Raw genomic sequence first — 24,616 nt, 5'->3', positions numbered from 1 at the left:
TTTTTTTCCCTTGGAAAAAAATATGAACAAAGATCTAGGACTAACACAAATTACCTACTCTGCTTTTTACTGTTGAATTAATAATCTCCTTACTTTATAGCCCTGCCAGGACGGATAATACTATTGTTAAGGCATGACACCACACTGCAGAAAGGGTTTCTGCTCAGAACTTGTATAGTCTTCTCATCCTTGCCTGTAAACCACCAGAAAACATACAAACCTCTCACAGCTCACACAGTAGCCATTCAAGGTAAATGATAAGTCTTCTTTTGGTCTCCTTCCCCTGTTAAGGTAAGGAATACCCCAAAGCTAAGTGGTCTTTTACCAATACTGAGGTGCTCTGGGAAGAGCAACTTTTGCTTTTGTGGTAGGTGCATGCCAGAAAAGCCATTTTAAGTTTGCCCATCAGTTAAAGCTCTAAAGCCGTGGAGGTGGAGCTGCAGAAACGCCCTTCCTATTGATGCCAAAACATTATTTAGTTCTTCCTTAGAAAACATCAGCAGTTAGGAAGGGCTCCAACTTTCCTAAGGAAACGCTGTAATGAAATGCATCATCCAGCTGTCTGTGCCTTCACCACCACTCACCTGTATCCATCCCTTCTTCCTGCAATCTGGTGTCAGCTTGCAGGTTGTGCAAACTTGCTAAATTCAAGTGCCACCCAAAAATGTTTTGCAAGTGGATACAGTTTCCAGCTATGGGAATTTTCACTTTCCCCATTAAATCACCTGGAACAGATATTCTACATCTGCTATTTTTATTTATTTACATATTTAAATTGCTGCTCAGTCAATCCCAGAAGTCCTCTAAGGTAAGCCAGTCCCATGAAATAGGATTCATCAGTGATGAGAATGTTGCAATTTTAAAAGTGGGTCAGAACTGAATATTGTTATGATTTCTTATTCTTTCAACTTTCATAGGACAGCAAGGTCACCCCGCTGGGTGTGGATGAATCCCTTCTTGCTAACAAAAAATGCTCCTTTTGCTCTGGAATTTCCAGTTTCAAGACCTGAAATTCTGGCATAGACATTCATATTGCATTATAACAGTTGGAAAAAAGAAATTAAGTAATATAGTTAATTACTCCTCCTTATTGAGTGTATTATCAATCTAAAGCATTCTTCACAACTGTAATAGCTATTTTACCTAAGCATCAAAGAGAAACAGGCTCCAGCTGGGGATTTAAACCTGATACTGATTTTCTTAAAATAAATATTTTTAATAAGAAAAATGAGGGCATTTCTTAATTCAGTTGCTTTAGCTACTGAAATAGAAGAGGGCACAAAATGAACAGTAAGTAAAAACCTCAATGAACACAGTTCAGGGATTTTTCTTTTCTTTACCTTATTCCTCAATGCTGAAGAAAGATATGACAAAGTTGTATTGAATGCCACGACTTTTAAAACTTATTTAAATAAAGGAAGTAGAGCACAAACAATGTGTTTTGTTTTTAAATTTCTTTTTCTGAACTCCCAGCTCCTAAACATAGCTTTTGCAGTCAATAAGCTCTATATCCTGGCCAAGCCACAGTGCTGGGAAAAAAAAGCTGTTGATTATATTGATTTTGTGGCAAATTATGGAATTCTTTGAAATTTGTAATTTAGATCCAGAATGCACTGCTCACCAGGTCACAATGATGTCAAGAACTAATCTTGGTATCTAGCATTATGCTTATAATAGGAATTTTGCTCAGTGAAGGAGGCACTGCACAGCATTCTGCTGCTGTTTTGACAAAGAATGAATTCCATTGCCTCAAGATGTCATGCTGCAAAAATTGCTAGACTAAAAATTAAATGGAGAACAGTCTCAAATCCTTTGTCTGGCTAAAACATCATTTTATTTTCAGCATCCTTGCAATGCAAAAACAAGCAGACCACTAATGCTTTGTGCATCTCTTTGTTCCTACAGCGCATGTTCCTACTCCCCATGAAAACATGCATCAAGAGATAATGTGAAGAAAATATCAAAAATATTTTTTTCAGATTAAAATACCTACTTATTCCCCAGTCAGTTAAAATTTCTAACAAAACATATTACAAAGTAAATGGATTCCTTCTACTTAATGCGTCTCCTACTGAGCTGAGCAGCAATTTTCTAATACTTGCCATGAATTGTAGAGATCCCAATGCTGCTCCCTGGTAGCCAGTGGCTGGACCAGAGGCTGGCAAAGTCAGACTCTAGGTGTTGAAAGAATGAAAAATTGTCTCACTGCCAAAAATGTGCTGAAATATATTTTGAAAGGTACTCTGTGAGTTTGAGAATGAAAAAAAAATTACAGGCTTGCTTGATTTGGAATTGAAATTGTTTTTCTAATAGTTCAGCTCAAGGATTTTAGTGAATCAAGCCCTTTGTAGCTTTCAATGGGCTTCAAAAAACACCTTCTGGATCCAAGAGATTTTATAGACCTGTGAGACAGGCAACTTATGCCAACTGCTTATCAAGATGATACTACAGGTGTATTCCACAGTGCTGGTGCAACTAGAGGCATTAAGGAGAGGGTGAGTTACAAGCATTGCACATATAAGTCTCATATCTCATCCCTTATCAAAAGCAGATTTAATGAAGTGCCATAAAGCAAGAAAAAAAACACCCATGCACCAGTCTACAGCACAAAGCAGTTTTCTCAGTAAGAATTCTGCCACAGCTAACATTGTGTAAGTTCAAAATACGCTGCCACTTCTACTATTTTACAAAAGTAATTACACCTTTACTGTAAAGTCTTAAAAAAAAAAAAAGTGGGAAAAAATTAAAGGTTTTGGTCTTTATTTTTCTATTATACTCCAAATTTCCTAGTGTGCAATGTGAGGTCTAGATGGTAATCAAACTTTTAAAAATTCTGTTAGCATCATGGACTGTCCTTAGTGAAAATCCTCACTGAAGTAAGTGAAACTTCTCCTAGAGAATACCAAAAAGCATCAAAAGTCACAATGGGGGATTTTTCCCTGTGCAAGAAAACTTACCTGGCTTTAAAATAAAAATACCCAAAAGTAAGACCTATATAGAAATCTGGTATTTATTAAATTGTCATCACAGAAGAGCTCAGTATAAAATCTCTACCAAGGTGATTTTGTAGCACAGTAAACTCTCTATTTCTCACAGCCAAAAGCCCTGGTTATGAATGTACAGTGTGCCTTCATATCATAGAAAAGAAAATTGATGTTGTCCTTGTAGCCAAATTTGTTAAGAAATTTGTTAAGCAGGAATGCAAAATTTAATAAAAAGCTGTTACTTCTATTAGTTTATTGTATCCAGAACACCCAGTTTTGAGATTGTTAAATGAAAAATATTGTTACTACTCAATCTGCTTGGACTGTGTAGCCGCTATTTGGCATTTCAGACTGCAAGAAAAGTCACTTCATGTGCCCCAGTGACAAATCACAGCAGTAAACTATTCCCTGAAGACACATCACAGTCTTCATCTAAGGAGCCACTCTAGCAGAACAGAAAGGCATGCACAGTGATTGAAGAGGGCAAAGGGAAAAAAGAGGAATTTTTCAGTAAAGAACTAGGTATTACCTAAAATCTCACTTTCTCAGTAAACCCTAACAATATGATGGGTTTTTCTATTTAATTGGAGTATTTCCAGCATATTTCTTTATGTCAAGCAACTAACAACTGCAAAGCATGCTAGGCTCTCTACAAGTACTGAATCCAGGCACACATTTTCTTCAAACTCCGTACCTCACTCTGTTAGCAGAAAATGTTCCAACACCCTCTGCCAAGTTTGATGTTTTGAGAATAGGTAAACTTCAAAAAAATCCCATTCTTCCTTGGCCCAGGGATTTCTGTGCCATCTGCCAAATGTGTGGAAACCAGGTCAGGCACCAATTTCTAGGTGAGAATCTGTTGTTCAGCAAGAAAAATCTCTGCCAGTCTGGGTAGAGCCAGACTGTTCTACCTGGTGCCCAAGAGCACCCTTTGAGGTGAAGCCAATGTACCAAATGATGCCATGGACTTGAAACCCCTGACTGTAAAGCACTCCAAAATTTATTTTAACATTTTACTCACTTGCAGCTACTGTAAGATCTTTCTATGACATACATCCCACTCTGAAATAATTCAGTTAAGCAAGCACCTTACCTGAAGATACATGTACAAAAAAGAAGCAAAGCAGTAACAGAATCTCCACAAAAATAGGTTTTTTGCAGTTATACAGCAATTTTCAGCTTTGGAGGGCTTGTGTTACTGCAAAGCTATTCAGAAGCTCTGAAGATTATTAATGAGAAAATACAGTGAGTCCTGCCAATGTAAGAGTATGATGTTTGTCATTACTTTCACTCCAAGCATTTGTAGTCAGATAAATCACTCTCTTATTTGTTATTTAAGACAAAGCAAACTTCTGTGTACTTCAGAATGCACTTATACACAAGTACACGACTTGTATACCATTACAGCATCTGGAATACCATTACATACTTGTATACCATTACAGCAGTAACAGTTATAGAGCAGCCATTTAACTCCTGCAACATCTAGGGGCAACAGCAAAAACTAGAGGAGCAATTGCCTCACGTTCTCTAGCTTTTGGCCCAAGTTGTTTCTTATATTTCTCTATTTTTCTCTCATAAACACACTCCATTAAATACTAGCGTAACAGTGGTTTCCTCATCAAACAAATAAAGGTTATACCACTGCAAGAACAATAGCTCTCTAGCTAAAGGTAAGGACAGAAAACACTCTGAATCATTGCAAAAATCAAAGATTTCTTTTTGTTCAGCAGACTAAAACCTACCTGATATTGATTTGGCAGATAGCAGTGATGCCATAAGAGCTTACATCAATTCCCACCTACTGAATCAAAATGCAAATAGCTTTTTCCCTCAAAGCAGCACTGACTGTGTGGTTCTCTGGCAGGAACTACCAGCACTGTTTTATAGTGCGCATTAATCAGGGCCCGGATGATCAAGAGACATAAACTTACCCATCAATAAGTATCTTTGTAATTAAGTCAAATGTGATGTCACTGACTTGTCAGGCAGTCAACAGGAAAGTGTGCCAGCATTCATGAGGTGACCTAGCAGTCCCAAGCATAAGAAGACACTGAGAGGCACTAGTCCATAGAAGGCACTGCCTTCAAAGCTGTCTTTGAGTACGTGCTTCATGTGTGTCTGAGAGTAGCCCACGTTCACCCAGTGCTTTGAGCAGAGCAAGAAAACAGGTAATAAAACCCTACTCCCACCAAACCCCACTTTCCCAGATGTTAAGAAGCAAGTGATACAAAAAAGAAAATCGACCATCAGAGGATCCAGTCTATTCTATCCAATCATCCGATGAATCTGATTTGATCACGTTCCTATTTTTAATTACTGGTGGGGAATAGTTAAGAGAAAAGATGCCTGCAGAGAGAGCCTACCCCAGCAAATGTTAATCATCTAAGGGACAAATCTTGTTCTGAACACTTGGTGTATTTTCTGGTTCCAGGGAGGATGTAAGCAGTGGATTGAAGCAATACTTGAGAATTATGCAAGACATAATTGACCACATCATATTTTGCTGTGGTGGCAGACTTGATTCTCTACTACTTGAAATCTGGAGTAGCTATTTGCACTGAGGTTCTAGGAGTGCAACATGGGTGCAACTTGATGTTATAAGGTTGATTACAGAGATCATAGTTGGCAGACAATGAAGGAACTTGCTGTACCCAGCACATGTAACCATGAATTGCACCTAATGCCAAAAGTGCTCCAGATTCTCTGAGATGAGAGACTTCATCAACACCACACAGTGTGCAGCAAAACTAAACTTCATGGCTAATTGTATTCCTAATTGTTAACACTTTCAAGAAAAAATAAGGAAACTTAGGGGATTTTTTTGTTTGTTTTAAGCAGGCAACCTATTTTCAGTCAGTTCCCGGAGTGTGATTTCATAGCCACTCCACTACTATTTGGGAATAATAATCAAAATTAGGAAGTCCCTGTAACCTTAAAATGGGAAGATGTGTCACAAAAATGGTTTTCTCAAACTCCTGGGCAACAAAACAGATTACATCACACGATCTGCACAACACTAGAGTTAGCAGGCATCTTGAGGCAAGAGGGACACAGAAGAACATACTACAGAATGTATAAAACCAAACTCAAACAGCATGAAAAAAGTAATGTTTATTTTTGATGTTTACAAAAGCATGAACACCTTATGCAAAAGCAGCACCCTGAACCATACATTTCCCTCAATCCTCCTGGGATATTGGCAGAAAGCAAGTATTTTCTCTGCTCTTTAGTGCTCAACATACTCTGCTGAGGTAAATGGGAACCAACCCACTCATTTCCATGGAGTTCCCTCTGCTTACATTAGCAAAGGGGCCAGCACATCAGACTGCAGTGCAATGAGATGTCATATGGGTGTCTTGCTTTAGGTATCAAATTAGATAAGTCTTTGTTTCTAACCAAGATAAATACACTATCCAGGTAATTAATTTGCTCCCCATTCTCTTCAATTTGAACTGAAATAGATCTCATTTTAAATACAACTCTCAGCCCACACTAGCTTCATGCAAGGTTTAACTTTATGCACCATGAACAGTTTTATTCAAGTTTTTAAGAGATAGCTAGTGCTTGTAAGCTATATTAGGACTGAGATCTTGCATCACAAAAGCTATTTGTCCTTGCTTACCTCCCTTCCCAGCACATGCAGTTCAAGTATTTACTCTGAAGAAATGTGCCCTTAGGTTAACTTGAAAAAAATGTGCAGCATTTTCATTTTGCCTTCACCTTTTTCTCCTGATCTGGAGCTGGAAGTAATTGATGGTCCTGTTATGAAATAGGCCATGCTTTAGAACATACAGAGAAACATTTGTTTATTGGTTGGACTCAGTTATCTTAATGGTCTTCTCCAACCTAAATGGCTTTATGACTCTATGATTTACTTTTAGAAGTTTTCTGTTAAACAGAGAATATGATTGCAATGATTTCAAAGACTCACCTGGAGCAAGTTACTCATACTAAAATGATCCCTACAATAATTCAGCATAATTCCCGAGCTACCCTGAGTTGAGATCCCTCCCCTCAGAATCTACAACCGATGCCTCAAAATATTTATTACACTGGTAGAAATGGCTCTGTCTTGTCTGCCATTCTATGTCTAAAATGACTGACAAATACTATTTATGTTTGCAAGATTGATATTGGATCTATGGAACAAAAACTGCTTCATTTTACTGCTGGAGCTGCAGGAATCATTCTATTAGCTCCTGCCAAATTCACATTCAAGAAATATAATTTACTTCACATATTGAAAGAATCTGCTAAGAACCCATACATATACACACACACATACACTATGTATGTGTACACATATATACACACGTATAGATAATTTGTATTTAATTTTACACTGAAAAAGTGCTAAAATAATCCAACAACTGTCACTGCTAGAGATGAGGCTAAATGAAATGGTATTACTTATATGGCATCAAATATTTAGACTCTGGTTCAAGAGCTTCAGAACTCTTAGCAAAAAAAATAATCACTCATTGGCAAAAAAAAGAGAAAAGTTTAAAATGGTTTGAATTTAATTTTTCAATAAATTGAAAGGATTTAGAAGAACAATACCCCAATAAACCTGTAAAGAATAACTGTACTGCAAAAGATTGTACAATTTGAATTTCAGTACTGTGTATAGAAAATACACATATTTATACATACTTTCATGGCAAAATTTTAAGGTTCCTTAGACTCAAAGATGACTCTAATGAATCTGTCAGTATTTCACATGTGCATTATTGCCTCATATTTTGAAAAACAAAAAGCTGTACAAGTTCAGTCTTGTATTCTGTGAATCTGGCTGCATAGTCAGAAACAAAAATATTGCACTCAAGACCATGCCTACAAAAATGCACATTTAATAAGGCCATTATATTCAAGATTGTAATGGGACTTGAATTACATAAACAATCAAATATATCATAAATAGACCTAGGAAAGTCATACTGCAAAAGATGTACTCAAAACAGCAGTGTTCCAGTAATTTAATAACTGGGGTTTTTTCCATGAAATGGTAATCTCTCAATCTGGTTTTATGCACAGGGCCAGACAACATGATGTGTATGTACACTTGCATTCTCACAATGAGTTTTTTCACGGTTTTTTTAGAATTTAACAATTACCCCAAAATTTGACAGTAGGCTTCTACTCAAGTTCTGTTCTTGTGTTCAAATTGCAATCAACTTTAATTCACTTCCATGCATGATGAGGGGGAAAAAAATTTGACTTTCAGCTATTTAAATATTTACCATCATGCAAGACATACTTTTTAACTCAGAAAGTGTAGCAAAGACACAATTGGAATACTGGAATACTCCCTGGTATGCTGTTTCAGAGTTAGATCACATTACGAGTATCAGTTTAGCTGATCTGGCTTATTGAATGAATGACAGCAAACAACCAATTTAACACAATTCAAGAAATAATACAGATTTAACAGTTAGCTGCCCACATCCCACAGCGAATAGAAAGAAGCTACCCTTAAATCAAAGTGGGGTAAATGACCTTGAAATTACACCAGGGTAACTGTATTCACACCAGCCACTACCTTGGAGTAGCAGGTGTGCTGTAAATCTGCTCTATAGTTATTTACTCCTTTAGCCATTCCAAAGTTACTGAGTCAGCCAGGATTTTGGCTTGGTTAAGGGTAGTGGCATTTGTCCAAGAAAGAAGGGTAGAGCACCATCCCTCTTCCCCATGCCACACTACGCATTTATGCAAATGCAAAAAGCATCATTACAAAGGCTGGAAGAATCAGAAGACACAGCAGATAAGAAACTCAATGGTCACATGCATTTGAGTTCAGCAGAGACAGTTTTTCACAATTCTATATTCTGACCAAAAATCCACAGTGGTGGTGATTAGGGATGAGCCACCTTCCAGCTGAACCAACTCCAGCATTAGGAATTACTTTTGAATACAACAGACTATATCCAAAACTCTTTTTCCTAGGACCTGTTTTCTGGGTTTAGATTTTTTTTATAGAGACAAGACAAACCTGAGACACAGAATATGTGACCTGCTTGCATATTATAAAGTCAATGGATAATAGGGATGCAAAAATCTATCAAACATGTCACTCACTTTATGCTCACAGTGCTGTGTACTCTTTCTGCACCAATGGTGCCACTTGCCAGATATGTTTGTTGCTACCTCTGGATATGTTTTTGACCAGAGCTGGGGGGAAGAATGCATTTGAACACTAACAATCTAGCTCTTTCAGATGGCCAAGGAACACAGTAATTCAGGATATAGTTTCTAATTCCACCCATCTTCTACTCATTGCATGCTAAGCAGCTCAAAATGCACCTCTTAGAATCACATTATTCAGAAGGAGTATAAATCTTTCCTCTTTTCTTCACAAAAGGAATGGTAAAAAGCCCTTTATATAACATGTAAATGAAAATCCATCTAAAAGTTTCTACTTATTTTAGCAGTTCTAACTTATAATGGTGGCCTGTCTATCAACTGTACTTTGTCTGCAAGTGTCTAACAAATAGAGTTTTGACAGGTATCAAGCAAATAGCAACATTTTCAACGTTTTATGTTCGCTGTATTTAGTACTTTTAAATTAAATTCTCTCTCCCAGTAAAGTGATGGTTGGTCATGTAGTTAGCATGCCTACCCATGCACACATTTCTAAATGGAATTACCTGCTGTTTTTTCTCCACCATAGCATTTTCTTACCATTTTGAGTTTCAGTCAGAGCCACAGATTTAATGCAGGTCACAGACAACAAGCAGCAGGTCTATTTTTACTGCTTGCTTCAACCAATATATTTGTTTATATTTATACATTCTTAAAATATACTCTTGGCTTGGCTCTACTAAAAGTACCATTCCAAAATTTCAGTTTACATTAAAATGATTACTTGATCGAAGGATACCACCAAAAATCCCTTTACTCCCACAGGGAAACACATGCTCTCCTGAATTAGTATTAATGGATATTTAGATTAGAGGACTCCATATTTCAGAAACCAATTATTTAATGCTCAAAATTTTTTTCAGCAGATGAAGAGGTAGGTATATTTCCACACAAGAAAAAATAATAAAACAAAATCCAAACTGTAACAGATACTCAATTAAATCAAGTAATGTCTGAAAAGTCAAACACTGTTCTGACGTATTTTGTCTGCAGGTACTCTCCAAGGAGGACAAGAAAAGTTACGCATCCTGATTAGATAATACATCATAATTTGAAATTTAATAATTTTCTGGAAAGAAAGCACAAGTATTCAAATGCTACTTCCTTCCCCGCCCCCCACCCCCCGAGAAACGTGGGTGCCAACACAACTGCCTGTATCAATGGTAGTATTAACTTTTGGACTGCTAAACACGGAATCAACTGCAATTCTTCCTTACATTCACCAACACCAGCAGTCTACAAGTTTACACAGAGACCATATGCATGATAATTACATAATTACAATAGAAATTCAACTTTAGTGTTGTTCTTAAAACAATCTTCATAAATAATGAAAATATCTGTGTTCTAGCTCTTCAGTAACCTAAGGTTAATTGGTACAGATAGTGTTTTTTTCTTCCTTTTATAAACCAAACTGGAGGTTCCTCACTGCCAACAATGGTTAAGGCCTGGATCAAGTTACTCTCCTTTTGCTTTTCCCTTTTTCTGCTTTTTTCCATTTTCCACCACCACATTACTTTCTGGTTTGCTTACGCCATTTGCAACAGCACCATTTGCTATTTTGCCATTCTTTACAGGTTCCTTGGGCAGCTTATAAGTCCGATAGTAGAAGTTACCAAACAGGAAAATGAAGGTGACAGCATAGAAAATGACACCCCAGTGCATCCATTTAGGGAAAGGACAATCAATATAAATAGACAAGGCTGTGTGGCCAATAGTCACATGGAACTGCACCTGAAAGACAGAAAATATAGAATCAAAAACATCTGGATATATTCTGTAGGTCTGAGCACATCAATTTATACCAATTCATTAAGTAATGAAAACTGCTGAATTGTGAGGTACAGGGAGCTGTATTTGGCTTCATGCAGGTACATCTGTGCTTGACCAGGAACATCGAATTTATTGTAGTATCTGGCATCAGTTTTCAGAAACAGGAAAATGAGAAGATAATATGCCATCTGGATTTTCTCTACATTTTGAACATGTTTTTCTAATTCAGTTAAAACAACTAGCAAAGAAGTATTAGACTAACTCACACAACTCTTAGATCTATGCTGTACTTTTTTCTCAAAGTTGAATAAATGCTTCCATCTCCAGGAAGTATTCTAATTGAGGAGTGTCAGGCAGAGAAGAACTTTTGGAAGGAGCAGCATCTAATCCAAAACTTTACCAATGCAAATCCACACAGAAGCAACACCTTTTATCCCAAAAGGAGAAAGTCTACTTACCAATTGCAATATGGTCAAATATCGTTTCCACCACAGGTATTTCTGAAATTTAGGGCCACAAGCTGCTAATCCATAATACATGTACATAATGACATGAATAAACGCATTCATTTGAGCTCCGAAAAAAGCTGTCCAGGAACAGAAGGGAAGACCATAATGTAATTTTGGAAAAAAGAAGATTCTTTTCTAGTATTATTTGTACCATTATTTTTAATAGTAAAGATTACAAAGCACAGGACATGTCAGGATTCCATCTCCAAAATATTGGATAGTATAATACAGATCTGTCTGTCAACATGTGCTGACAGAAACATATGTTAATGCAAGTAGTATGTCACATCTTCCATGTAACTACTTATGCCAAAGCTTTTTATAAGATTTTTGTTGAACAGACATAAATGACATCTATTCCACATTAGTTGTTTTAGTGTAACCGCAACTGTTTTTCTAAAGGATTATTAAAAGCTTTATTTGACAATGTACAGTACAAAGTACCAGGCTCTGAAGTTGAATCTTTTAAATTACATTAAAAGGCAAAAGGTTCACTTCTCAGCAAGAAGTCAAGAAACTCACATGGAAGTCTGATTAAATAGGCCAAAAAAGCCCATACAAAGCAAAACTTGACTGGTGTTTATAAGAACTTCAAGGCATTGCCAGGTGAGTTTGTCTAAATTAATCATCTTTAGTTTCTTTATTTATGATTTAAAATATCCAGCAGTCTTAAATATGTTAGTGTATGGTAGAATATTTTCCAGAATGATCCACATTAGATCCATGTTGACAGTTTCATTTGCATTAAGATCTCTCTGCTTTGTCAAGATTAGCAGCCATTTAACAGAAACACATTATATCTTGTTAAGGTTCTCTTACACTGACAGAGAGGCTCAAAAATGCTCTAATGTATAAGATTAGGGCACTACAGACAACAGCTGCTGACATCAAACAGCTCAGATACCCATGTGGTCTGGACCCACAATATTATTGTTATAATAGGGTCCAGTTTATAATAGACCTGTCTATGTAAGCAGTGTGTTATCAACTAGAAAACAGAACACAGATCTAGCCACATTTATGCAGTGGTGCTACAAAAATGCAGAAAAGCAACTGCTGCTTTTCCTTTCGCAGGCTCTAGGAACTAAGAGGCAGTGCTAGAACACCAAAACTTGAAAGAAATTTGGAAATAGTTGCAAGTGTTGTATTAAAAACCGCTGATATTTAGTATGGAAATTCTGAAAAGGCAACAAGGGAGAGCGCCTTCTGAGATATCCAGGGAGTTTCTAAGCAAGACTACAAGTAACCACGCAGTCCCCAATAATCTTATTTTATGGGTGCAGCTGCACATAAAGATCATGAAACATCTCAACATCAGGTTGAGTACCTGCTTCCTGCATATTACGTAAGAGAAATTAAAAGGTAGTCACTACTAAATTTACATATTTATTCTTTGCAACGTAAGTGGTCACTAGGGACAAAATACATATAGTAAATGGGAGCATAAACCCCCATGAATTAAGTATTAGTGTGGTTCAAAAAAACCAAAAACAAAACACCAAACCCAAAATATTAGTTTGGTATTTATAATATGGTATTTTGTGTTTACTGTATGGTATTTTCAGCCTACAAGCACACATCAAACAAAACAGGGCATTTTCCCTGAACCCTCAGCTCTGCAGAGCTTTCAGTTTCAGAGACACAAGGCTAAAAGCAGGAACAAGAGTATAATGCAGGCAAAGAAGGATGTGGCAAGTGCAATAAGCAATAATAGAATTATTTGATGAAGGCTTTAGAAAGGAAGAAAGGGGATAAAAAGGCTGATAATGAATTTAGACTTGAGTCATTATTAATAGGTTTTAAAAGTGAATTGACAGATTTATTGGATCACCTCTGAGTGAAGGTTTCAGAATTTTATACATGCCTCTTTATAAAAATAAAAGCAAACCTCAAACTCATATACAATGCCAAAATAACATCTCCATTGACTTCATTAAATTTTCACACGGAATGTGGCCCACAATTAGATTTTGCAGCTCTCTGTATCTGCAAAAATTAAAGTTAAGCAAGATGCATACATCTTTCTGCTTCACACAGATACAGACACTTTTGAAGGCAGAACTTCAGGCTTGCAATTGATGCCCATGAGAAAAAGAAAAGAAGTTTTGCAATTCATTAGATTATTGCCCTGCTATCTTTTCCTCCCCCATGTTTCCCACAGAGAGAGATTGTATGCATTAATAAACAATTTTGTATATTATAAAGTCAAGTCTCTAAAACTTTCTTCTATTCCTCTGAAACAATAATAATTCTCTCTTCTGCCCAGTCAAAAGCATATGAGAGGAACTCACCTTGTCCACCTGCAACCCACTTAATACCAATCCACCACAAGGTGAACATGGTGAAATGGTGATAGACATGAAGGAAACTAATTTGGTTAAATTTCTTCCTCAGGATGAAGAATACTGTATCCAAATATTCAATTCCTTTAGAGACATAATACCACCATAAAGCAGCAGCTATCTGCAATGAAAAACAGAGAATATACAAGTTTTAGTGATATCAAACAGAATGGAACAAAGTTCTCACCCATCTATCTGCTCTGTGAGAAGGATACCTCTTCCTTCCCTAAATCCTGGTTAAATGTCGAGGTGGAGTCAAATATTTGACAGTATGAGAACAACAGAAAAATACTCCTTTCATCTGTTCTGGACATGGAAGAAGTTTATGGAAGATGATTATTTTGAGCCTATTGCTCACCAGTCTCATCTGTAAAAAAGAGCTGATATAGTTAAAAGTTTTGTCATATCTAAACAGTTTACCAGTTTAACATGGGAAGTTTGTTTCCTCATTCTCTCCTAAGATTTGCAGAAGAAGTCTCCCAAAGGGCTTCCCCTTCTAATGAGGTAACACTTTGATGTGGTCAGAAAAATGAAGGAGAAACATTATGATTAAATGAAGTTGCAGAGGTGAAACCTTCAGTACCACAGGCGGAAAGATATCAAGAAAAAAGTTAGATGCAGTACAGATTTCACATTCCTTATAGCAATATTCCCTCAGCTTCTTCTGGCCTGCTCAGTAACTCCCTCTGTAAATCAGCATCCCCCCAATGGCTCTCTGCTATTCAGGGAGTATAAAAAAAGAGACCACAGGAGCCATAAAAACTGAGTAGATATAATCCATCTACCCAACAAAGAAGTGCTACACACCCAAAATTCTTTTTCTAATCCACCCATCAAGTGCATCTTGCCCAGGATGCAACACAAACAGGGTTTCCTGCTGAAATTAGGATATTGTCAAAGCAAGTAAAGCCCAGAAGCTGTGTGTAGCAATATGCTAATGCTATGATATGGGAGTATGGCGGTGGTTGGGACTCCCTTCCAGATCCCAAAACATAGCAACAAGTCTAGTTTTGGCATTGCAAGTCATCTAGCTTGTTATGCAAGGGTGGGACCAGCTGGTGACTCACACAGAGAGTGAAAAAAAAAAGACTTGGAATTGGTACCACCAGCAAGGAGAGCAGGCAATGTCACAACACACCTATTTGTAAGAAGTTGCCCTTGTCTTTCAGGACTCAGTTGATGGTAAACCAGACTTTCTCAACTTAATACGGTGTGAAATAACCCCACCACCCCCTCAGTCCCCAGGGAAGGCAGAAGAAAAAAAATATTAACACAGAGTAGCTTACCTTCCCAGCTACAGACACACTTTTAGGTGAAATAAAGGGGAATCATAAAGAGCTGTAGAGGGCAATGCTATAGCCCAGCATGGTGTTTTTCTCCACCTTTCTAAACCAGTGGGAAAGGACAACATCTCTCCACAGACTGAGTTTGCCATAGCCATAATTGGTCTGAACAGTTCAGGAGATATTACAGTAGAAGCAAAAATGTAGCATGGGAGAAGAGTGCTGCATATCTGCATTGCAGGCTCTGCAGTTTCCCAGAGGCACTGCACATCTTACTGATGCCAGACTGCAGCCTTCTATGTATCCATTAATGAACACGCTTCTCACTCTCTGGATGTGATTTAGCCGACTTCAGGTTTTGGGAAGAGGAGGCAGATTTTTTCACTTTTACACAAAGAGCTGGAGTGAGGCTTAATGACAGAAAAGTAACTCTCACAGATCTTGGAGCTCCCAGACACACAGCAAAGCTGCAAGAATCATATAAACATATATATATATATTGCTCAATATCCAGTACTGCCTCTGGGACAAGTAGTCAGGTATTTAATAACACCCACATCAAGGTTTGTCTCACACCCAGTGGGTTAAGAATAACAGTCCAGCATCTTTTACAGGTCTTTGCTAAAGCTGCATCTCTGAAATAAATTAAGATAACCATCTTTTCATTTCATAAGGTAACAATAAACACTTTGGACTGTATATCCATAAAATGACAATCCAGCCCAACATTTCTTTAGCTCTTTGGAGGTCCTCCCTTCAAAGCAACTTTTAGAGAACCAGGGGGTCAGTTACAAGCAAACTGCCATAAAATCTTTATAAAGTAAATGGATATTTTTGTTAATGAAATAGGGGAACAGTAAGTCAAATAGCTAATAAGTAAATAGCCAATTTACTGTGACACAGAGAAAAATATAAAAATCCTACACAAATACTTCTGTCTTGTACCCAAAGTGCCACAAGTTCAGTATATGTTCTTGGACAAGTCACATAACACATCTCACTGCTCTTCTTTTGAATTCCACCTAGCAGAGAAAGCAATTACACTCCATGGGTAAAGATAATCTGAACTTTTGATCAAAATGCTCCTCTTCACTTAAGGAAAACAACAGGATTATTTGAAGGATTAACCTGCTGATTTTGTGTTCTAGTAGATTTTTTTGCCTGTCAGCTTCTTTGGTCTCTTACTATCATCAAATTTTCTACCATTTACTCTCAAACCTGATAGGTTTTGTGCACTGATGATCTATTTCAGTACTTCCAGTGATTTCTGCAGATGTTTTCATCATTAGCTTATAGAAAAAAAAAAAATGAAACAGACGTCTAGTCATTTGCCTGAGGCCATGCATAAATTCAGTGAAAAAGGACACAAATAGAGGAGAACAATACACTGATATCTAAGCTATGTCAGGAGCAGCTGGCTACTATTAAATTTAAGATATTAAAGCATCAGAAATCATGACCTAACCTGTAGCCTTTGCACACTGCATGCAAGAAGGATTTAGTTGAAAAGAAAAGGAAACATGCACTAAAAAGGCACATTCTTGTAATGAACAATATTAGTCACAACTATGCATTTTCTGGTAACTTTCATATGTATCAATCTAATTCTGTTAAAACACCAGATGGCACAGAAAGATTACATTACAGCCTAGGATTAAGGGGGTCAACAAGAGGTCCAATCCCATGTCCTCTGCCTGCTGCAGGGTGTTTGACTGGAGGGCTGTTTTATCACAGGATTCTGTTTCAGCACAATTATTCCACATTTGGGTTGGAGACATTTATCCATTAACGAGTATGAAGGGACAGGTATTTCTTGGAAGGTGAAAAATTAAAATAGCTTTTATAGTGAACTCTTTTCTCTCTTTCAGTTTTACAATTTTGTTTACAGAACTTGTGAAATCAAGTTTACTGAAGCCATTATGTCTTTTTAATAAAAGGAAACTTCTCAAGTTCGAGACATAAATACCAGCAATGCTGATTACAATTACAATACAGAAAGCAACCATTGCTCAGCTTCATGATCACAATCAGCACATTTAAAATAAGAACTAATTCACACAGCCCCATATCCACAATTCTTAGCTCTTCAGAAATGCTAACAAAATAGATGAACTGTGACCTGGGAAACAAGGACAGACAAATGTAAGCAGAGGGGGTAAATGACTACTCACAGACACCAGCATACATTAAATTAGTGTTACAAAATCGTTCACTTCAAATACTGAAGCACCCAGGGGAGTACTACAAAGCATGGATTTAACATCTCAGCCCTTTGCATTTATTATTTTGACTCTTAAGCTATAACCAAAAAAGTTTTTGCAAGATGCATGTGTAGATCCCTCTAAATATCTTCTTAGAGGTTTGTTCCCCCTTTTCTTGTCTACTATGAACATTTTATTTTTTTATAACAAAACCATTCAACTTCCTGCCAGCAGTCAGTAAGGTGGCTACCTACTACATCCATCATGTAAGTCCTTCACAAAGGAGTTGATTTCTGCAAAAGTTTCTGCAGAATTTCTGTGGAATTTAATTTTCATCCCTGCATGGCCCAGTGTTGTCCCTGTTGTTTCTTGTAGAGCAGTCAGGGGAGCCTGAATGAGACTAACACGTGTAGTAGGTTCAAAATAGTAAGCAGGAGGACCAGCTTCTTCACATTTTGTGTAAATTACCTACACAATTAACCATCAGTGGAAGCCAGAAGATTGACAAAGTTGAAGAAAATATATGGACAAATATATGGAAATATATCTCCTAAAAACTAGCAAAACCAAAGAGGCCATGTCTGACTTAAGAGGTCTCTGAGCTGCAGCTTGCTGTACAGGGGAAGTGCCACCACATGCCCTTACACTGCTCCCTTAAAATCACTGGCTTACCATCTTGATACATGATGTGGGTTGGAGAGGCAGAAAAAGATATTCTCTGGTACCCAGGATAGCCAAACTTATTTATTTTTTGGGGGAACTGTTTTCTGAGAGCTCTGTACTCTCTGGAAGGACAAAGGATGGTTTCTTGACCCCTTATTTTGATCAAGAGCTTCACACAAAAGAGGCCACTCAAGGTGATGGCAATATCACAGTGGCACATTCCCAAAAGGACAGAAACAGAGGCACTACAAAGGTTCCTAAGTTGCCATTTAGACCACTATATACAATTAGTTTCACATTTCTTAATGTTTGTTCCAAATTTCAAAGCCTCAAATGAAAGTCGTATATGAAGCTCTGCTTTTCCGAGCATGTTCCATAATGCCTTCTGGGCTCAGTGCTGTTTCCATGTGAGTTACTCCCAGTCTCCTTTATCTGAGGAACACTGAATTTATTTACTCATTCCCCAGAAAATGCATTGCATTTGCAATTGATTCTACTGTTGCAGTGCAGCATTTCTCTGCAGAGTAAACCTGGTGCCAATAAATGCTAGACATTTAGTATCTAGATCTATTAAAAGGGTGTGAGAGATGTGCTGAAATGCTTATCAATTTTATACTCAAAACTGCAAAAACATTTTAAAATTGCTTTTGCGAGCTTATATTATCAAAAACTATGGTGAAAGAAATCTTGAAGAGGCTCAGATTGGGTTTTTTTTGGTCAGACAGTGTCAAAAACCAACACACCGTCTAAATCCAGAGCATGATATACTGTAAAGCAGGATAGAAATGTATTCCAGAATCCTCAGTTAGACAAAGCACACTTGTGGAAAGTAAAATTTTCTACTTGCAACTTATTTACCTAAACTGAGAATTCATTCAGAATTCATACCAGAAAATGATCAAGATAAGAATCTTGATTGATAGCATACTATACAGTTGTTGCAGCAACTTGAGAGGACTCTATTTTCCTCAACTCCCTCAGCTGCAAACTGAACATGCTACAACTTCAGGAATAAGTTTTATGTAAATCCACAAATCTGGGATTTAATTTTAAATCTGGGAAATATATTTTTTAAATTAAAAAAAATAATAAAAGTCAGGACGTTACAAGAGTATATATTGCTAGAGCAACTCTTCCTTTCTGGACATATTTTATAGTATAAATACATTCTTCAGGTCATTTTGCCTTTATTTCATTGTATAATAATGCTGTCCTTGTCATAACAAACAAAATAAATGATAATTCTTTTGAGCAGGTCTGACCTCTCCTCTGCCTCCCACAAATAAGTGCACCTAAAAGTGAGGCCATGAAACAGAGTACTGCTTGTATTTAGCTAATATAAAAATTCTTTCAATATATACCACACCAGTCCTCAAAGTCATTCAGCTAAGTACAAGGGCATTCTATTTTGCTCATCTATTAAAAACCTCAAACCTGTCAAGCACTTGCTATACTTTGCTAGATCTTGTTTCTCAACAAAATTTTTAACAGAATCTAGTGACTGACATAGTGAGAGCACAGTATTGGCAGAGGTGAAAGACTGGCAGTTAAAGTAAGGCCAGTAAAAATCTACACATGGAGCTGTTCTGCAATATCTGCCATTACAAACACAGTGTAAGACTCAATTCTTTCATTCGCACTATCAACCCTGCCACATGCACTAGCTTTTACTAACACTGTCCATGAAAAGCCACCTCAGAGACAAACATTTTTCAAACTACTATATACATAACACATACTTTCACTGCATTTTCAGGAACATGTCCTAATCTGTACATGAAACTTGCAAGAACAGCTGAGAGATTCTCAAGTGTCAGCTCTGCTGGAAGATAAGGTTTAGTACATGAGCTAATTAACAGCATTACGAAAATGAACAGGGATCTGCACTTTGCTTTTAATTTGGGTGTTTTCCAAAACCCTGATATTTGAAATCTAAGATTATACAATGAAATGTACTGATAACACATTTACCAAATGCCAGCAAGACCTCATAAAGCCAAACATGAGTAAAGGAGACAAAGAGTTGTCTCACCAGTATGGGTGAAGTGCAACCACAAGATAAGATGACAGATCTCACTTGCTTTCATTTAACCACCTTTACTGCGGTTACCCTGGTACCCCAACCTTCAGCAAATCTAGGAACCAAAGCATGTACACAAAGTTTACCCTGGATTGTACAAGTGTGGATGAAGCCAAGGATGGTATCTTTAAGACTCCCCTTACTTGTAGCAGTCAGATGAAAGTTAGCACAAATATGCTGATGCACTTTGGTTAAACCTGCTACGTACGATGTAGTCAAACCTGAAGCGAGGTTGTAACGGGATACAGGCATGGCTAAAAGCAGCTGTGGAAACACTGTTTTCAGAAAAGGCTTAAACCATCAGCTAGTGCTATATGTTACACACATTTATATACAAATACAAAAAAGAAATACTCACCCTAACTTCATAAACATTATCTGAATAATCCACAGTCTGGCAGACATAGCTGTACCCCCGAGCTCTTGATGACAAGAACAACTGAAAATATTAAAGTCACACATGAGGGGAAATATAATACATAAAGCATATTTATAACAATTATCAACAAATTTCTTGCTACATCAAACTTACCTGAACAAAAATACTTAAAATATTCTTATTAGTCCTGAAAATACTACTGAAGAAAGCCAATATTTAGTACAACAATCTATTGTTACAGACTATTTATTTTTTTCTTATAAATTATAAAGAAAGTACTCATTTTTTCCCTGCCCAGATAATGAAAGCCTTGTACAACAAATTCCAGTATGACCTTCAGCTACTCAGACATGACTATTCTTTCTTCTGGCACTAGCTTCAGAAACACAAAATAACTAATTGCTTTCACTATGATTGACAGAAATGTTATTTCCAGTATGGATTTAAGAGAACACTATTCAAGAGCCAGGTATTAGATAATTTGGACCTACAGTTCCTAGCACAGTATAACAATCAAAATCCAGAACATCCCCCCCAACTTTGAACAGTCAAAGCTGAATAACTGCTAAACAAAGTGAGGAAAAAAGGATGGAGAAAAGTTTCCCATTTTGTGCCATCAAAAATGGCTAAAGCAATTGAAGTGCTTCTGTGGGGCCTCTCCAAAGCAAGCAGGTTGCAAAAACCCGGTCAGGAGAAGATAAAATTGACATTTGAGCAAGTTGCCATTGGAAAGAAGTACACCTTCAGTGTACAGTCTAGAGCTGTACAAAGTTCAAGTAATACTCCTAATCTTGACATTCATAAATGTTACGAACTAAGAATGTTTATAGCCAAGTAATCCCACTCCATTAAGGATCAAAGAGAGACAGCAGTGGAGCAGACATAAACTGGGGTGATAGAAAAAGATCTCAAAAATCCTGTTGTGGATAGGCACTGACTACTCTTACACTAACCTGACTTCATCCTTAAATAGACTGAACTTGAGTATACTTTGGTGTCTCATCTTGCATACAGACTAGGAGTGCAGTCAAATGCAACAATAAGTGTTATGCAGGAAAAAAAAAACAACATACAAAACCTTCTGAACCTCTGGACTTATTTTCTGCATGTGTGTTAAAGGAGGTAAATGAAAGAACTTTTCACAGAAATTATCCTAGAAAAGAAACTGAACTACTTCTGCATCATCTAAATCGCTTTACAAACTGCTGTAACAAACTGGAACTCCAGTATGGTCCCACACAAGGCACAAAGCACATCCAGTACTAATAGAGAAGAGCAGGGAAAGTTTAGTTTGCAGTTACAGAAACCAACCAATCTCTACTGTGACCTACTGGATAACTCAACCAAGGTTCCCTTGGTAAAAGGCAGCAAATTGACTTCAACAGACTGCCCTGAAGTAGAATAAGAAATTCATGATTTTGTGGCAAAACAGGGTCTATTCCATTGTGACTTCTGCATGTTCTAAGCCAAATTTGCTCCAGATTTGGACCTGAATTTGAATTCAGTGTATGAGTCTTGCACTAGACTAGCAGTGCTTTATGACTTACTATTCAACATAAGCTACCACAGATGAACAAAAGAGTTGCCATCAGGATGGCTATTTAAATAACTTTTAAAGGTATTTCACATTCAAATTCTGTTCTTAGCAGTGTCTGGAAACTTTACAATCACTCACAAAATTGTTATTACTCACAACAATTACATAAAAACTCATGTGAATTACAATAGTGGCACAATGTTATTGTAAACTTCAGCAGTAGAAATTGCTTTGTTACAGGGAACAACTGAAACTTGAACACCTTCCTCCTATCAGTCTCTACAATCAAGAAAAGACACTTGCTGGTAATGCTGTATCCATTGCCTTAAAATCCATTGAATAACAACTTACCATTAGGAGAGAGCAGGAAACTAGAACCTCTGTGTATAAAGCTATGAGCTTTCAGCGTATTAACAATAAATATATATTTGCAGTCCCACTAATTTTTATGTTAATTCAGCTACTTGGAAATGCTACAAACACATATCCTATAAGGAAAATAGGTCTGAAAATTATTTGACTGCAAGTTTGGTATAATGCAGATTATGGATAAAGCAAACAAATTTAAAGAATATGTGAAAAGGACAGGCATGGCAGTAACACTGCAGAATTAATTTCAGGAGTTTCAGTTTTAGCCTGCCAAGATGATTGGATTTAATCTCTTCCTTCAACTATGCTTTCATGTCAGCATTAAATTCTTTTGTACCTGTCACGCTTTATTATTTAGTTGAATAGCACAAGAAAACAATTTAGACAAAATGATGACTAAGGTGTGATGGTTAAAATTTCACTAAACCATGTCTTAAAGAAGAAATCATTTTATGATTAAGGATTTTATGCTAGGGAAAGGATCAAAATGCAGATCATCATCAGATTTACCATCTTTTCCTGGCAAAAAAAGAGAACAGACCAGACAGTTCTGCAATGCTGTAATTTTAACTGCTCAGTTCATTTGCTCTCTTCTGGAAACCGATTTTGCAGATTTATAATCAGAGGTTTTCCAAGAAGACAACTCCTGATCCACACAAGCAGTCACAGCAGCATAAACTTAGCATCAGCCATATTCTGTCCAGCTATCCTTGGATAATAATTACCAAACTGTCAAGTAATCCCTGTTAGCTACTGCTACACAGCTGATCCACTGCAGTGTCACTACTCATTTCCTCTGTCCAGAAAATCCAGCAAAGGAAAAATGCAGCAACACTGAAATTTATTACAAGTAACACACTCAGAACATTGCAAATCAAATATTAGACGTCTGCATCCTTTTATTTTTATTTAAATATATAGTTCACTTCATTTTTGTTCTTAAAGATAACTGACAGACAAGATATTTTTCCTCACTATAGTATTTAGAAATTAAGATGTCTGTTGTCTGTAAACACACTGAAAGTGTAATAAAACAGCTCAATTTCTAACAACATACATTCTATACCCTTTAGAATTATTAAGATGAAAAGAAGTATCAGTTACAGGTTGTAAATCTACAGAATTTATTTTCTCCAGTATTTAGACTAACATAAATTTAAGAAGAACTTGGAATACCTCAAACACCAATTCTCTCTATGGACTCATTTGGTGCAATTATTCTCAAACAGAAACTACCTATTCATAGAAATGCTTACCTCAAAGGCAAACTCATCTTTAAAAGTCTGTGCAAAACATTCACTCTCAGCCAACTTCAAGAATATGCAACACCATTTTAATTTTGACATCCTCAAACCTTAGTAAGAATTCCCTCCTGCAAGAGGGCATACACACCTCTTTGAAAATGAAGAAGTTGAGCAGAACCATTCCAAAGTTGTAAACAACCAACAGGAAGCGTAACTGGAAGGGCTCTCTCGTCTTCATCCATTTGGGGCCCAGCCAGACAGTGAGGAGATAAATAGTGCTTATAGTCAGGGTTGGAAATGGAGACTGCATCAAGGGCCAGTCATCAACACGTTTGTCTAGGGGAGTGAAGCAAAGAGAAGAAGTCAACAAGGGCTGAATAAAATATATTCCATCATCACTTAGAGCACTGAATTTGTTAAGTATTATTTTCTCCTGGAACAGCTGCATCAGATAGTATGCTGCATCAGAAACACAATGCACTCATTCTTTCTAGGAAGGTTAAAGAAAATAGTTTTAAAAAAATCACATTACCACACACAGAGATTCATTATGTCATTCAAGCTCTGTTGTCTGGTTCTACAATCCAAAACAATAAAGCAAACAGAATCACATGAGCCCAAACACAAATCAACCCACTAATCCCTCCAAACGAATTTTGCTTATGATGAATAGTGACTGCAGTGGCAGTATAACCAAATAATCAACACCACTGCAAATGAAAGATACACAAATATGGCAAAATACGGATAAAACCAATAGGTTTTATTAGTTTAAAATTAGGCACTAGAAAGTCTCCTATCAATTTTATACAGTTGTATGATGATAACCTTTGCTATTTGATGTAGGTCAGTGCCATGTTTCAGACAGAATACTAACAGTGTTACCAGAAAAAAACCAAATAAAAAAAGTTCTAAAGGGATGCTTCTAGTCAGTCGTGCTGCCATATGGGAAACAAAGGTTTTATTTACAGTCTCCATCAGTCACTCACAGGATCCAGTTACATTACACATATTACAGAGTTGAGAATATGCCATATCAAGTTCTGGATCAGTGTGAAAAAAGCAGTCTTAGCCCGATGAACCAGTGACATCTAGGATTAGAAGACAGCTC

The 24,616-nt window shown here is 36.9% G+C and overlaps 1 protein-coding gene across 2 annotated transcripts in view; it reads right to left on the bottom strand.

Annotated features, from left to right (window-relative positions):
• Window positions 1-6,080: 6,080 nt before the first annotated feature.
• The window catches only part of ELOVL4 (ELOVL fatty acid elongase 4), a 37,598-nt gene continuing 19,062 nt past the window's right edge, over window positions 6,081-24,616 (bottom strand). For both annotated transcript variants that reach the window (XM_033054059.2, XM_033054060.2), the window contains exons 2-6: window positions 23,654-23,841; window positions 20,335-20,415; window positions 13,699-13,870; window positions 11,357-11,484; window positions 6,081-10,859 (exon numbers count right to left, since the gene is read on the bottom strand). In XM_033054059.2, coding sequence (XP_032909950.1) covers window positions 10,584-10,859; window positions 11,357-11,484; window positions 13,699-13,870; window positions 20,335-20,415; window positions 23,654-23,841 — 845 coding nt within the window. In that variant the 3' untranslated portion in view covers window positions 6,081-10,583. The remainder of the gene's footprint in view (window positions 10,860-11,356; window positions 11,485-13,698; window positions 13,871-20,334; window positions 20,416-23,653; window positions 23,842-24,616) is intronic.

The sequence above is a fragment of the Catharus ustulatus genome, chromosome 3, assembly GCF_009819885.2.
Source record: "Catharus ustulatus isolate bCatUst1 chromosome 3, bCatUst1.pri.v2, whole genome shotgun sequence".
Lineage (NCBI taxonomy): Eukaryota > Metazoa > Chordata > Aves > Passeriformes > Turdidae > Catharus > Catharus ustulatus.
The sequence above is the reverse complement of the archived record's forward strand: the minus strand, read 5'-3'. Positions and strand labels throughout refer to the sequence as shown.